General features: G+C 43.1%; 1 protein-coding gene across 3 annotated transcripts; it reads right to left on the reverse strand.

The window, feature by feature from the left end:
* Nucleotides 1–239: 239 nt before the first annotated feature.
* cc2d1b (coiled-coil and C2 domain containing 1B) lies at nt 240–15,396 on the reverse strand. 3 transcript variants are annotated; one of them, XM_075482877.1, is made up of 26 exons: nt 15,261–15,387; nt 14,915–15,020; nt 14,675–14,816; nt 13,214–13,320; nt 11,823–11,927; nt 11,303–11,449; nt 9,833–10,157; nt 8,127–8,245; nt 7,545–7,623; nt 6,666–6,752; nt 5,962–6,098; nt 5,602–5,674; nt 5,284–5,420; nt 5,079–5,208; nt 4,351–4,523; nt 4,129–4,254; nt 3,712–3,770; nt 3,456–3,572; nt 2,318–2,391; nt 2,020–2,078; nt 1,884–1,935; nt 1,484–1,583; nt 802–892; nt 568–690; nt 413–463; nt 240–278 (listed from the first exon to the last, which is right to left on the reverse strand). In XM_075482877.1, exons 2-25 carry the CDS (start codon nt 14,975–14,977, stop codon nt 452–454), a joined length of 2,637 nt encoding a protein of 878 aa, XP_075338992.1. In that variant the 5' UTR covers nt 14,978–15,020; nt 15,261–15,387; the 3' UTR covers nt 240–278; nt 413–451. The 3 variants fall into 3 exon arrangements, with proteins under 3 accessions (XP_075338992.1, XP_075338991.1, XP_075338990.1); XM_075482876.1 differs by lacking the exon at nt 413–463 and having other exon boundaries at nt 243–278; nt 498–690; nt 15,304–15,396; XM_075482875.1 differs by lacking the exon at nt 413–463 and having other exon boundaries at nt 243–278; nt 498–690.
* Nucleotides 15,397–15,557: the final 161 nt, after the last annotated feature.

The raw sequence follows: 15,557 nt of genomic DNA on the forward strand, positions 1-15,557 counted from the left end.
TCGACACTGAGCCCGTCATCGTCCCCCAGGAGCCCCACAGATGCAACGGTAAGCTTCGGCTTCGGCCCGATGCATCATGATGATCCCACAGAGAGCTCCTCAGACCGGACTGAGGCGAAGGCCTGAAGTGAAATGTCTCCTCCTGGTGGACGGCCGCGTGAAAAGGGCCTCGCGTGTCGTGCAAATGTGCAAAAGTTTTAATAAATCAAAGACCGGTTTAGTCCTCAACAGATCCCAAATCTTCTCCCTCTCCTCTTGAGTGTTTTTGATTGACTCATCTGCCAGAGAAAGACATAAAAACATGTCTGAAAGTCCTCGAACTTTAAGCAACGCAGCAACTATTGGTTCACCGAGCGCATGGTTACATTTTAAAGGGAAATAATATCACAAACATCAACCAAAACAAAATTACCTTTATCTCGTGATTCGTCTTTAATTTGGCAGAAGCACCTTAAATAAGACCCTTGAGGAGAAAGATGAATGAAAATCAGACTCACAGCAGCGTGCAGGTTAGCGTGCACATCTATGAAAATGGTTGTTTGGCGAAGTTTGTGCGTCTCGGGTCACCTGTGACGAGTCGACCACCAGCCAGCGCTCGGTGCTCGTCTGCACGTCCTGACCGCTCAGAGGCTCCCGCAGGCGCACCTTCACCTCGACGCGACCTCCTGTGTGTTTACGGCCGTCCATCACCTGCCAGGTGAGACACCAGGATGTCACATGCACATACTTCCCGTGATTTACCAACTCTGCTGCCTTTACGGCACGTTTCCTCTCGTCTTTATCAAACGAAATGACGCTGACCTCTACGATCTCCCTGATTTCGCTCTGCGACTCCAGCTTGTCCAGCTTCACCAGGGCCGTCCCGATTGGCTTGTCGCTCCGCAGGAAACCGCTGTGAGAATGAGATGGGGACACGAAGCTTTGGCTCTCTCTCTGACACTGAACAACAGGTGTTTTTCTTTTCTTTTTCTTTTACTTTAATCTGTAAAAACTTCATTTTAATAGATGTTTCACGCACAACCGGCTGCCAGATTATGGAGTTCTGCTGCACCTCGCAGCTTTCGGCTTATGCTTCCTGCTGCGTTTTTATTGAATTCCTTTTGACTTGATTTGACCCTGTATGGATCCTCCCAGCACAAGAGGGCACAGCTTGTCAGAATAAGTACATTATACAACGAGGGAAACCGGTCGACTGCATAAATTTCAACAAAAGGGTCAAAAACGTCAAAATGAGTCGGTTGATCCTCAGTTTCTAAAAAAAGCTCTTAGCCACATCATCAACGGTCGGATTGGTGTATAAGTCTGTTGATACTTTGGCCTCGATCATCACAGGCTGAGCTCTGACTCCATCAGGATGGACTTTAAGTTATTGGACTAATTTGACAAATGTCCCTTTAAGGACCGTGGCCATTTATTACTGTGACACAACGAGCTGACCTCCCAATCGCTTTCAGATCCTGGTTCGAGTTAACGTGCCACCCACCCTTTGTGCAGCAGCTCCAGTTTGAGGCCTTTAGACGCCACCGCCCTCCTGAAGCCGCGGTGGTTGCGGTTAATCGTCAGCGTGAAGCTCTGGCTGTATTCTGGTAAAACCACACACACAAAAGACAACATGTTGAGCAGAGAGTTGAAACTGGTTCAGCAAACCAAGCGTCGTGGTCGGAAAATACATGAATCCAAACGGAGAAATTAGAGGAAATTCTGACTTCAAAAACACACTTCCACAAAACATGAAATAAACTTTTAATAAGTTTGACCTCATTTGTGTTTCCACAAACAAGATTCATGCCAATCATTTAGAAAAGGAGGAAGAAAACATCTGTAAATAAGCTTTAGAAACATCCGAAACGACGCGGGCACAGACAGGCCGCAGGTGGTCTTACCTGGAGAGTTGGTGTTCTTCATGACGGCTGTTTTGTGTCGTTGTGGCTGCTCCTGGTGGCAACAAAACACCCCCCCAAACCTGTCAGTGCTCTGAATAATGTGAAGATTAAACGAGCTGCAGTTTGAGGCTCTTACCGTGCTGGGGTAGGGGAATTCAAACTTGACGTAGGCATCCAGATCGTTTGATTGGATTCCTTAAAGGAAGAAGAGGAAGTTTATCACCAAGCATAAAAAACAGCATGTTTAGCAGTTTTAAAGCTACTTAAAAAGCAGAGAACAATGAAATTACATACTTTATTACACATTTATTCATGATTCGTGGCCTGAAAACTGGATTTAAGGTTTAAAACAGCTCGTCAAAGTATTCAAAACTAAGGATATACACGCATGCTGCTGTAGCACAGCTCTGGTGTGTGTAAATAGAGCTTTTTACCACTTGGAGCAGGAAGGTTCATCCCTTTCACAATGATAACAACCATGTCGGTGCTGCTCAGCTCTGGAAATATTCTGGAAGGCAGGGAAAGAAACAAGACGATCATTTATCGACCAAACGGCACAGAACCGCCTCTCCAAAGCTGAGCTCTCAGCAAAGTTCTCATTCAGCTTAATGACATAAAAACCTCATCTGCAAAGTAAGGAAGCAGCCACAGTGAAACCGTCAACCAAACATGGCACGAATAGCTGAGAAGCCATTTAGGCTTATGCTCCTTCTACAGCTTATCTGTCCACACCAGGCAGTCTTAATCCAGACTGTTGTATAAAATGAGCCATCAGTCTCTTTCAGATCAGGACTGCTGCTCCTCTACGCTCAGGAATCCGCTCTCAGACGATCCAGCTGCACTCCAACAACCTTCATTCAGATGTAAGTGTGACACCAAAGCTCAAACGCATCTGTGCCGTACGGTCGCCACGTTTAAACAAGTTCAGTTGAGTTTTTAGTCTAAATGCAGAAAGAGGGATTACACATGCAAAAATGTGCTCACTTTAATCAGATTCCAGCGATCCTGATACCAGTTTGAAAACGTTTAGTTCAGAAGTCAAAAGGTTCTTAAAGATGGGATTTTAAGTGCTGATTCTCATCACTTCATAAATATATACTTTTTTTTTTCTAATTAACAGCCAAATAAAACTAATTTTAGCAATGTGTTTGGAAATTAAATGCTCCACACGTCAGGCTATAAATCCCACATGTAGCGACCGCTTAAACCTTCATAATAATGAAGCACGTGAATGTAATAAAAGAGATTCAATGTATTAAAAGAGTCTTAATTTGCACTTTAAAAAAATACATTTTCAATAAAAAATAACATAACTATTTATTGGTCACAGTTTTAACTGATTACCACACTTTCCCTCCTGCTTTCTGACATCAAGTATTAAAAGCAAAATGTCAACTTTACATATGAAAATAGCCTTTATACAGTTAAATTAAGTGTATTCTAGAAAAAAATAAAAAATAAATCACCGAACTGAAAGGAAAGAGGCATTTTTTTTAGCTTATAACTAACGAATAAGGACTTTTTAGGATTAAATGCAGCGTAACAGACATCCAACAAACAAAAAGCTCCCACCTTACAGTGCGAAAGGATCTCTCCTCGAAGTGATGCTTGGGTGGAGGCAGACCCCTCGACTGGGCCAGCTTCAGGACCTCCACACTCTTCTTACAGCTTTCTCCCATTTTCTCAAACCTGAAACGAACGTGTGAGGACCAGTTTGATTCAGTCGTTCTAAACCCAGAAATACGGCGATTGAATGGAAAGTGTGAGCCCTCTTTAAAGTGAGGTGGAACTAAAAATAAGCTTGTGGTGGAAGACCGAGGGCGCTTACTTTGTTGTTTCGGCGACGTTCCCCAGGTGCGTGAACTGCTTGGAATAAGTCGAGCACTTCTAAAGGGAAAAGTTAGAGGAAATCTTTACACATCTTTGTCTTCACAGCCGGAGTATAATCCAGAATAATAGTGTTAGTGGCATCAGAATGAATTCATCAGGGAGCAAGTTTCCCATTTGTGCAATAAAATGTTGGAAAAATAACTTTAAAATGCATAAAACTGCATTTATTTAAAAGCCATCTAATCTAAAGTGGGATCTGATAACAGTGCAGATGTCGTTCTACTGCGTTTTATTTGTTTCCTTTTACTCAGGAATATATATATAAAAAAAAAAGGATTAATATTCATCCTGATAATAAGCTGTATGAGTTATGAGTGGATAGACCATGAATGCTCTCTTTGTTCTGCAGCTTTACCTCGTGCTGCTCTTTCAGGATCTTTGCCAGTTGTGTGTAAACCTGCTCCGCTTTCTCCGAAATCTGCACGTCGCTGTGATGAACCAGGATGAAGTCGTCCTCTTCGTCGCTGGGGGGCGACGGCATCTTCAGGCACAGCACAGAGAAAGTCGAAGTTTTGACCACCGTGTTTGTCGGGATTTTCTCTCCCTTTCACATATCAGAAACGAGCCGCCTGCTCACCGTGCTGATGTCCACCGTTTTCCCGCCGCGCGCCGCCTCGATCATGGGGTCCAGGCCCTTGGCGGTGCGGAGGAAAACCTTGGCCTGCTCCATGTCGTTCTTCTGCTTCGCCTGCAGAGCCGCCTTCATGTACTGCTTCTTCCGACCCTCCAGGAGCTCCAGCTGCTGAAGCGCTGGTGTGTGGAGACAAAGAAAAGTCGGCCTTCTTCTTTTAAACAGAAGAATGCCAGCGTGTGGGAACAGAAACGTCTGCGGCATTTGCTCTGGACAATAAACGCTGGACAATTCGCTCTCTAATTAACTTTCTAGAAACTTAGCGGGTGAGACAGTGAGCAGAGTTACCACCTCATCGTCTTTGCTGCTGACCTGTTCGTTCATTTCCATTCGCTACGGTGGATTCCTCCAGCTACATGCGGTATTGATGTGTTATTTTCAATGTTTTGTAAAGAAGAAAATAAGTACTTTCTTTATTATGTCCCGAGCACCTCAACAGTTTAACCTTTTAAATGGGGTTGTATTTTAACACTGCTACTAAATACAGAGCTTTAGGTCACAGGATTCCCTGAATTCGAAACAGAATAATAGAACATGATCATTGTTGGTGTCGTAAAACAGTAATTACAAATGAAGGAGAAGATCCTACTGAAAATTAACTCCTGGGACTCGTTTCTCTGGCGTTTTGGACGAAGCAGCAACCGATGGACTAAAGTTAAGTTACTGAGGCTGACCTGTCGGTGAGAGCTGTTCCCTCTGAGCGGTTCTGTCCGGCGAGACTGACGGAGACCTTTTTCGACCCGGACCTGCGGTGGGAACATCGAGCGTGGGCTTCTTTGGCTTTTCTGGAACAGCACGCTTCGACTACAAGAGACACGCTGTATCAACTACTTATCGGCCTAAAACACACAAAACATGGCACGTGTACTGATAGCCTACCTCTTCCTCTTTCTCCTCATCTTCTTCATCTCCTACTTCAGCGACATCGGTGGAAGCGAGCTTGCTGGCTGTTTCGAGGGCGGCGATAAATCCCTGCTCCGCTCCTGCCGCCTTCTGACCGGGGATCGGGGGAAAGCCTGAAGAACGCGTGTGAAAGAGGTCAGAGGTCGGCTGATTTCTGGTTTCTGGCTGACAGCTTATTCAGAGCGTACAGAACCAGCCTGGAACTGCAGAGCTGAACACGTAATCCAAATCCAATTTCATGGAGCTGAATGTAACATGGACACAAGCCTGTGATATTCCAAATGTGATTCTCACCAGGAGGAACCGGCAGCTCATCAAAGTCCACAGCTTTTCCTGCTTTGTGAGCTCGGATGGCGCTCTGATATTGCTGCAGGAGAGAGGTTAAAACGGTGTTAACGGCACAGCCGACACTCCAATAAGGACCTTAAAAGTAAAAAAACGGGTGTAGCTGCGACACGCCTCAAGTTAAGCCTTTTAAAGCAGTTAAATAATGACCGTGTGTTTCCTGTCTTCATATACACAGCCATAATCTCCATAAAAAGCCCTAAAAAGCAGCGGTTCCTGTGAAAACTCCGTATCAGCAAAGACAGAAAGAGTCGGAACAGATTTCCCTAAACGTCGTCACAGACACCGGTTTGAAGCGTCTCCTTTTACCTTAGCGATACGGTCGTGCATTCGGGCCTTGCGGTCGTCTCCGCTGGCTTTGGCCTGAGCCGACGCCTCCAGGTACTTCGCTCGTCTCTGCTCCAGAGCCTCCAGCACGTCTTTGGGGGCTGATGGAGCAGCCGGGGCTGAAAAGAGTTCAAAAAGCCTTAGCTTCTGAAACGCTGTTCAAAGTTTGAAGTGCGTAACTAACAATCATCATCAGGCCTGATGTGTAAACCATCCTGAGTGGATGATGTTGATGTTTCGTCATTAACTAAACGCACAGATACGCTTAATGTGACCTGATGTTGGACCAAAGAAATACAAAACAAAAAAAACCTTTAAGATCATTTTACTTATCATAGAAATGAGGTTTTGTTTAGAAACTATTCGGCTTCTGCCTGACGTGCTGCAGATGATGAAAATTACACCAAAGTAGAGCAGAAATCCTACATTTTCTCTCAAATGCATTAGTATAACAAGCTGTGGACGAATTCTACCAGACAACAAGACAGTAGAAACAGTGTGAATCAGTGGAGGCAGTTATGTGCTGTAGGTTTGCTCATCTCCTCATTGCTTAGGCTGCAAATAACAAAACAATATATCAACAATCTATATCAATAAATGTGCATAACCAAACTATTCACGTGTGTTTGTCCTTTCCCTGAAGGTGTTCAGAAATATTCTGTACATGGCTGATAACTGGTCGCTACCTGGAGCTGCTGCTGCAACCGGTTGGGTGACCTCTGTGTTTTGCCCCGAGGAGGATTCGTTCACAACAGCAGCGCTGCCGCCTGCACCTGCAACATGAAAACATGCGATCAACTGATGCAGATACAGGAAGTTTTAGTTCAAACTGTTTGTTGGCTACAGATGGGTGATTGAAGTCTCTTTGCAAAGTGTATTTGTACATCCTGGAAGAGATCAAACTACTTCAAACTGATCTGCCAGGAGTCAGTCTGGGGGGGGGGGGTAATCCCTTATTTTACTGGATAAAAACATGGCTGGTTGAGTCTTTATGGAATTACAGGAAATTAAATAGATATTCAAAGAGTTTAACAAACAGCTCGCTGAGGCAAATAGGACACCTCACTGTACAGTGAGGCCAACACGTCAATGCAGGGTCCCGAATCTGACAACCTGCAGTCCAAAGAAGCCCTGAATGTGCACACCGTAGTGCAGAGTTGGACATTTTTTAAAAGGGGAACTACTGCATTGTCCACTGCAGATGGAGCGCTCAGAAGTGCTGTGTGAGCGTCTTTATGGAGCAGGTTAAACAACGATTTATTCAGCGTTTGAAAACTCTCAGAGAGGAAACTAAGTCGGCTGCTTGGTGGTCGTTCAACTTCGCCTCACAGCAACAAAGTTCCTGGCTTGAATCTTTCTGTGTGGAGTCCATAAACATGCCCTTCAGGTTAACTGGTGATTCTAAATGAACCCTCAGAGTGAGTGTGAGAGTTGTCCGTCTCTCCGTTGGTCCTGTGATGGACTGGCGACCTCTCCAGGACGTACCGTGTCTCGTCGGGTATAGAAAATAGATGAAAACTAAGTCTTGTTTTAAAAATATGTAACCAGATTTCAGCGTTACTGACCCTGTCCCGGAGATGGAGGAAGGCCACCGAGGTCGACGGATTGTCCTTTCTCCAACGCCTCGATCACTGCGTCGAACCTCTGCACACAATAAAAAATACAGCCAAAAAAAAAGCCAACACAATGATGCTCTTTGTCAGCGTCTGCATCGTTGGCATATTTCACATTCTCCTGAGAGAAATGCTCCAGCAACACGCTCAAAACAGAGCCAACAAATAAGGCAACGTCAACATTTCGAATCTAAATATCCAATTCATTTCTTACTGAAACATAAAAACACTGAACTGGGTTGGTCCCAGTTAATGAAATGAGCCCATTATCACATGTCCTGCTTCCAGTTTCAGCATTTAGCTTCTGGTAAACATTACATTTACAGTTGTAACACAGCTGATATAAAGTTTCTGTAATGATAAGTAGAGTATTTGACTGGTAAAATGCTAAATACATATGGTAGTTTAGTTGTTAATGCTCCTACTTTAGACTTTAGTTTAGGTTAAACTAAAGTCTGCTGACCTACAGATGAACATATTTCCCCGACGCATTCAATTCGGAGAATGAAACGCCGGTACGTAGTTGTAACTCACCTTGCTGGTCTTAAAGAAAAGCTTAGCTTGCTCCATTTCGCCCTGCTTCTTCGCTGTCAGAGCGGCCACCCGGTATTCTTTCTGCCTCTCCAAAAGCATCGTCTTGGTCGCCTCGTGCGCTGTGGATTTCCCAGACAAAACAAGCAACAATCATCACAGTGAAAGGACTCATTCATCACGTATTCAGAAGCTAGAAGACACCCACTTTCGCCTCAGCCGTTAAAATGAGTCTTCTGCCAACCAAAAACCAATAGGCTGATTAGAATAAACTCAGAGAAGTACGTGGTCAATTATAGATAGTTTAGTGGAAAATCGAATAGAAGAGGTTTGAGATTTAATTACTTTGTTTTCGTACCATAACAGATCATTAACTAACACTGAATTCAATTTTTGATAGTTTAGGTTTTAATGTGCTGGTTATTTTAGATAAGACATAAAATAATTCTGATACAAACGTCTAGGCTCAAGAATTGGGACTATTAGATCGATACGAAAAATACGAATCCCTGCTCTCTGGTGGCCAAAATAATCAGGCAAGTACACACGGCTCAACAGCATCGAGGTCCAGAAACAGAGCAGTTTTTAATTCATGCTAATCATGCCCTGCTCCTTCTGTAAGAAAGATGTGTCTGTAACCAACACACCTTTCCAGTGTTGAATCTGTAGCTCGGATTTCTGTCGGTGTGCAGGAGAAAAGATTAAAAATATGCTCCCGTACAGCTTTTACATCACACCATACGAGTGTGGTCGCTCAGATCTGGTTCTCTGATGCCAAACTTATCCTCCATGATTAAAAAAAAAAAAAAAAGCTCCTTATATCAATCCTTAAAGACATTAAATATCAAATCATCATCAACTGTATCATTAAATCAGCTGAACAAAGGAAGATTTGAAATCTTAAGAGTTTCTATTTCCTGGTTAAATAAAGTAAAGAAAATTACAAATTCACAGTATAGACAAACAATGTCTAAAACAAACAAGTTGGATGGCTTCTGGACGACAACCACATGTTTTAACTTTGGATGTTAATAACCAGCTCATAGTTTCCCGATCAGTCAGCCGCTACAAAAGCAACGTAGTTTCTGTGGTACTCGACTGATGCGGAAAAGGTTCCTCATCCCAATAATAAAACCTGGAGGAAGCAATGGTACCCCTGAAATAATAGGAGCATACCATCTTTGGACAAAACCAGGGGGTTCTGTATCTGACATTTCTCATTTGTGTGAAAATCTCTGTTTCCTTCTTTTGGAATTGGCTGCAGGCTGTAATATAAAGGTGCACGCTGTGAGCGAGCTGGAGTTTCCAGACAGTATGTAAACGTATGCAAACGTATGTAAACGCATCGGCGTGTGGGTGATTGTGCTTTTGATTTTGTTCGTCAGCTAGTTTTCCTCAACGGAAATTCCAAAACGCAGGTTTTTGTCTCTGTTTTTTTTCTTTTTCTTCGGTGTGATATAAAAGCGAATGATTCAAATTTAAACCACATTTTTTGGAAAACTGTAGAGAACGAACGTCAAGTATCCCTGAATTTCTCTGAATCTCTACAAAAAAACGTGGAGACGACACGCATCAAAACAGACACAATAGCTGCATTAATGAGTAATAAATCAACTTGAAATTAGCTGGGTCGTGGTTAATAAGTGTGAGTTTTTGCTCAGATGTGAGCTGAGAGGAGGAGGCAACACATAAAATCATGGGAAACGTACCCGTTTGACTGTTCTGCGAGAGGTCGGCAGCCCGCTCAGCTCGCTCCTCAGCTCGCTCCTCAGCTCGCTCCTCTTCCCGCTCCTCAGCTCGCTCCTCAGCTCGCTCCTCTTCCCTGCAGGGTGTGATGATCTCGGGCACAGCAGGCGGCGGTGTCGTGACCTCAGGCTGAGTGGGTTCAGGAGGCGAGGGTACGGGGGGAGCAGGTCTGGCCGGGACAGCGGGCCGAGGGGCAGCACTCGGGGCTCCGGTGGCGACAGGTGGGGGGATCTCTGCCTCATTTACAGGCCTCCCTTTCTTCACAGCAGCCAACATCGACTCGAGTGTCTATAAAGAGCGACAGCAACAGGCAGTTAGGTTAAGATTTGTATGAGATTTCTGAAACGAAGAGCTGCGAAACAACAGCGTGCGTACATCAAAATCTAAATGTGGTCTTAAATAACTCTTTTGAAAGATGGTAAACACAAGGATTTCTTCCTTCAAGTAGCTTAAATTCTCTAAATAAGCAAGTCTGCATCAGTCATTTGAACAGAACAAATGTGAATCAGACGTTTGACTGAGTTGAAACAAACAAACTACGGGGATTCGTGTTGCCAGAAGGTAGTTTAGGCGACATTGTAAGTGGCTATAATTCAGCAGAAGAAGTAGTTTTCCTTACAAGAAACAAAAAAATGTAGAGAGCTCTTCTTCAGGAATGACTTAAATCTCTATGAATATCTGGAATATCGTCTCCTATCTGGGAAGATTCTGTTCAGTTATGCGAGTTTACTGTTTGTCCGGAAACATCTGGTGAGTTGCGTTATCTCAGTGTGGTCAAACGCAGTTGACAGAGTGATTCCCATTCACCCCAAATCAACTCTTAAGTGACTCATTAGAGGAAGTCGTTTTCAATTTCCTCATTCACATCCTCTAAATGAAAATCAAAACCAGCAACAGAAACCCAGCGAGCACGATCACGCCCATGAGAAGGAAGAGACGGTTTGTTTCTCGTCTTTTGAGAAATCTGTTCCTCAAAATGTATATTTTCAGCTCAGATCGGAGAGTTTAATCTATTAACAACCTTTAACACTAATTAGAGATTTGTTTAGTAACTACAAGTCTTCATTAATGACCTATTAACAGGTTTTGATCCATAAGCTGAAACACAGAAGCCCATCAGCATGTGTTGGTCCTGCTTGGACTCAGTCTTAGACTTTAGTGCTTATCCTGCACCGCTAATAATAAAAGCTTTGAATAAAAGATAATCAAAAGCCTGGCAATTCAACAGTTACTCTTAACAATTGATAAACGATGACTGAATTGGTATTTTTTAAATGCCTCAACACATATACAAGGTTGGATCATTTGATAAAAAATGATTGTGACATGTAAAACTCTGCGTAACATCTGTAAATCCCATCATGATCACTAAGAGCCACGTTAGGTTTCGTCCACATGTAGGTACGTCCTCATCACGCTGTAGTTCCACCAACCTTCAGGCCGCGATCATATCTCCTGGCTTTGGACGTCTCCCCTGCAGTCTTGGCGTTCTGCAGGGCTGTCTTGTACATGTCTACTCGCTCCTCCACGGTATACTGGAGGCTGCCGGGCGCCGCCGATGAGACCTTTACTTCCCGTTGCTTCACGTACAGAAAAAAAAACAAAAAAAAAAACACGAAACACAGCCAAGGTGAATATTCACCGTAAACAACTTGTTTACAAAAAAAACCTCACAAAATCCACGTCAAACTTTCAGGAAGTGCATTAGCAGGAATGGAATTAGATGTTCTAGAAAGAATGGGAATAATTGACCTCATCTAGTCAAGCTAACATCTAACGTTTGAATATTAATAATAACCTCAGGTGGCTAATATTGTGGCAGCGTAGGAGGACAAAGACGCCTTTCCCTTCCTGTTAGCTCCTGTTACCAGGAATAGACAAAGATTTCTGCCATCTGACACGCATGCTGGCGGGGTCGGTTTGGAGGCCGGCATCGAGCAGCTTGTATTGTACCTCTGGTGTTTCAGCTGGAGAAGATTCAGCAGTGGCATTAGACACGGAGGAAACAGTCACCACATCCTCAGCTTCCTCCTCACCCACCACTTCCTGCAGCTCTGCCTGATGGAAAAAAAAAAGAAGAGCGCATTAGCTGATCAAACAGCCAGCTTTGATTGCTCGGCTACAGAAAGCGCTCAGAGAGAGACGAGTTTTCCATTCGTACGTGTCGAATTCTGTTCGACTCACTCGTGTTGATGCTGCAAAACAAAACAAAATGGGGAGATGAGAACGAGACTAGTTAAACTATCAGTCATGAGGATGGTTAGTGTTACATTTACACCTGCCCTGCTGAGCAGTTCTGCTTCGCTTGTACTGGACTCGCCACATTTTTTGAGGAAAAGTTTTGGCTTTTTGTCTACAAATAAAAATCTAACGGTTCCTAACAGTTCCAGTCGCACATTTAGCTACACACATCGAAACATCTTGGCTACAAGGAGCTTTTAATGCTGATTTATTAGTTTTAACTTCCTTTTTTTTCCTGATGCAGAATGACAACAACATCATTTGGTGCCTAAATTTATATCTATTTGGCTATTTTCTTTGTATCTCTCTGTTTCTTTAACAAACCTGTCTCAGGAGAACTCAGTTTTATAATAAGAGAGCTCGACTACAGTGATTTCACCGGCCGGAGTCCTGATCAAGAAAGATATCAAATGACACCACGTAAGTTCATTTACTCGTTGTGTGCCGTGGACCCTTCTTTAAAAACATTACTGTTAGGAAGTCACTGAACTGTTTAGTATAACTATGAGTTTATCAGGTGTTGATATATTACGACACATTAGGCCTCCTGGATTATTTCTGATGAAGAAGCAGAGTTCAGTGGTTATACACTTCATGTCTGAATAAGACTTCAGGTCGAGTCTCAAACCGGTGCTTTAAAATGTTCGTGTTTTGTTTTTCCGTCCTACCGTTTATTAAAAATCAGTGCTAACAATATTCGTAATATTGAGTCATACCTTGTGCTGCTTTATAATTTTAATAATCCTGCTTCACACACATCCATCCATTCATTATCTTTGATTAAATTCAACCTTAAGTGTTATAAATACAGGGAAACTGCTTTGGGAATTATTGTAATTAGGAGTAAAACATCCTTAAAGAAATTCTGTAAACTTTTATCTTTCCACTAATTTTCTTCTTTTGTCTCTGCTGCTTCTCAAATGTCCTAATCTATTTACAAAATAGGTGATTCAGTCATTTTAAGTAAATTATAGAACTGATTATTTGCCGATAAGGTAAAACCTCCCTCTGCAGACTGACAGTGAAGCAGAAAGACCGAGAGTCTAAAAGTCCACCAATAAAACTTAATTCTGAGACACAGAATTACAAACCAAAGCACCTACCAGCAGATCTTCATCATCTTCAATGTTGTTGTCATCCTCGTCATCCTCATCCACGTCTTTCATGCACTCATCAGCCATTCTTGCGATGTCCTCCATCGGCAGTGGGCCTACAAAACACAAACACGATCTCATGTGGTCACGTGATTGACAACAAGAGTCACATGACGCAGTAACGACGATGTCAACCCTGCTGCGTTTGGGCCTGGGTGAAAAAAAAATGAACCCAACGGTGCAGAAACATGTCGCTGAGGATGTTCAGCAACTAAACTGAGTGAGGAACAACCAAACATCCTTTAAATGACTGAAGATCAGATCTCTGAAAGGAGGCGCAGTGATCTGAGAACATGCCATTTTCTTATGAATTAATAATGAGGATGCTTTAAAGAGAGCTGCTGTGAACAACGCTGCTCATCTGGGAGACGGGAAACATGTTTTTACACGGTTTAAATCCACTTTTCTGCTTAATTTCTTGCACCCAATCGCAGTGATGACCAAACGTTAATGTTTCCAGCCCTCAAACACGTCAGTATCGATTTTGGGTTCACCTGAAAGGTTATAAATTGGTAGAGGCAGAGTACGTCGGGCCAGCTTGAGGAACGTTTAAAACTCAAGCAAACATGGTACACGATCATAAATACGGCTCATTTTTACACTTATGGACAGAGCACCTAATAGGGACTGTCGTAGGGTTTATTTAAATCAAATCACTCAAGTACAAAGACGCGGAAGTGAAAATTGTGGCCGAAAGAAATGTCATTTCCTACAGATGCAAATTAGCTGTATTGCTACCTCTGGTATAGAACTTGTTCTGTACATGGCCCCTGTTAAATTAACTAAACTAAACAAAGAGACACGTGAACAGATTAAAAAAAAAGATGAAAAACAAATGCAATGAACAGCAATGTTGTGATCTCAGTCAGGTATGCAGTGTGCAGCCGCAAACTAAACCCACTTACAGGTGAAATTAATATTTAGCACCTTGTTGAGATGCAGTTTTCCAGGCTTTCCTGCAGATGTTCCCTCAACACATCATCCAGAAGCAGACCATGCTGTTTAAGCCACACAAAGGCGGTCTGAGCAATAAAAGGCAGGTGGTTTTAAGGATGTGGCTGATTGGAGTGTTGGACAAACACCTGTTTAAAGGTTGTCAAACATTGCAGTTAGATTAGTCTAAGATAAAAAATAAAAGAAATGTACAGAGCGACGGTGACAGAGCTGTGATAAAAGCACGAGCACATTACAAATGCAAAAACCCATGGATTGGAAGTCAGGAAGCATAAAATTAAACATTTACAGAGTAATAATTGGTGTAAATGGCACCTGAGAAACGACAATTGTAGTTTTGCGTCTTTTTCAGACGTTGGAGCTTTTAGTGGGGCCCCTAATTGATCTCTGTCCAGTGTTTCATGATGTTATGTCAGTGTTAACACAACTACAAAAAATCCTAAGCTTTACACTCACTCTTCCCCTTCTGCTTGGCTCTCCCTCCAGCAGCTTTATTTCCAGTGATAGCAGCAAGTTCCTCCTCCAGGTCCGGGTCGTCCAGATTCTCCTCCATTCCCATCATCATCTCCTCAGGGCTCAGGTCTACAAACAGACCCATCTAAAAGCACATATTCGATGTTTAAATTAACCTGATAGCAGCTGTGGCAGAAAAGCAGACGTGACCCAACATAAGTTTGTCCTCAGAGTTGTTGTTACCTGCTTGGCTGCAGCGGCGCCCTGTCCTTTGGGCATCGGTGCCCTCTTCTTTTTACCAAACATGCTGGTTATGGTTTCCGAGACACTCCGCTGATCAAAGCTAAGCCTATAAACAAAAACACAATATTAAAAAAAAAAAAAAAAAAAAAGCCAACTTCCTGTTGTCTGCGGTCTTGGCAGCAGTAATTGAAATCATGTGAGTTGTTGTCAGGTGGCTCCCCAACACTCAGGCTGACAACGAGCTGGTGTTAGCCAGGCTAGCTGGAAGCTAACCGTGTTTTTCTCCAACTCGAAAAGTTAATTCATGAGCAAGAAGCGCTTTCTTCCGGTCACTGTTAGCGAGTACCTGAGAGATGCTTAAATAACGTGAGAAATGCGCGTGTCTTCACCTGCTCCTTCACCACTTCATGAGGTAGTTTTCAGAGGAACAGTTTCGTTTCTGTGCAGTTTCGTTTGGGGTTTTTTTGGACTACGCATGCGCAAAGCGGACAGGGTGTCAAAGTCCTGGGAAGCTCCTTACATAAACCCTCATTCATGTCTGCCAGGCAGACGGAACTCCCGGTGCGTGCTTACATCCAACGCACATAGGATTTAGCGACTTTAGCGATTAATAGATTAAAAAACATTCACACATGAAATAAGA

Source organism: Odontesthes bonariensis, chromosome 14 (genome assembly GCF_027942865.1).
Source record: "Odontesthes bonariensis isolate fOdoBon6 chromosome 14, fOdoBon6.hap1, whole genome shotgun sequence".
Taxonomy (NCBI): domain Eukaryota; kingdom Metazoa; phylum Chordata; class Actinopteri; order Atheriniformes; family Atherinopsidae; genus Odontesthes; species Odontesthes bonariensis.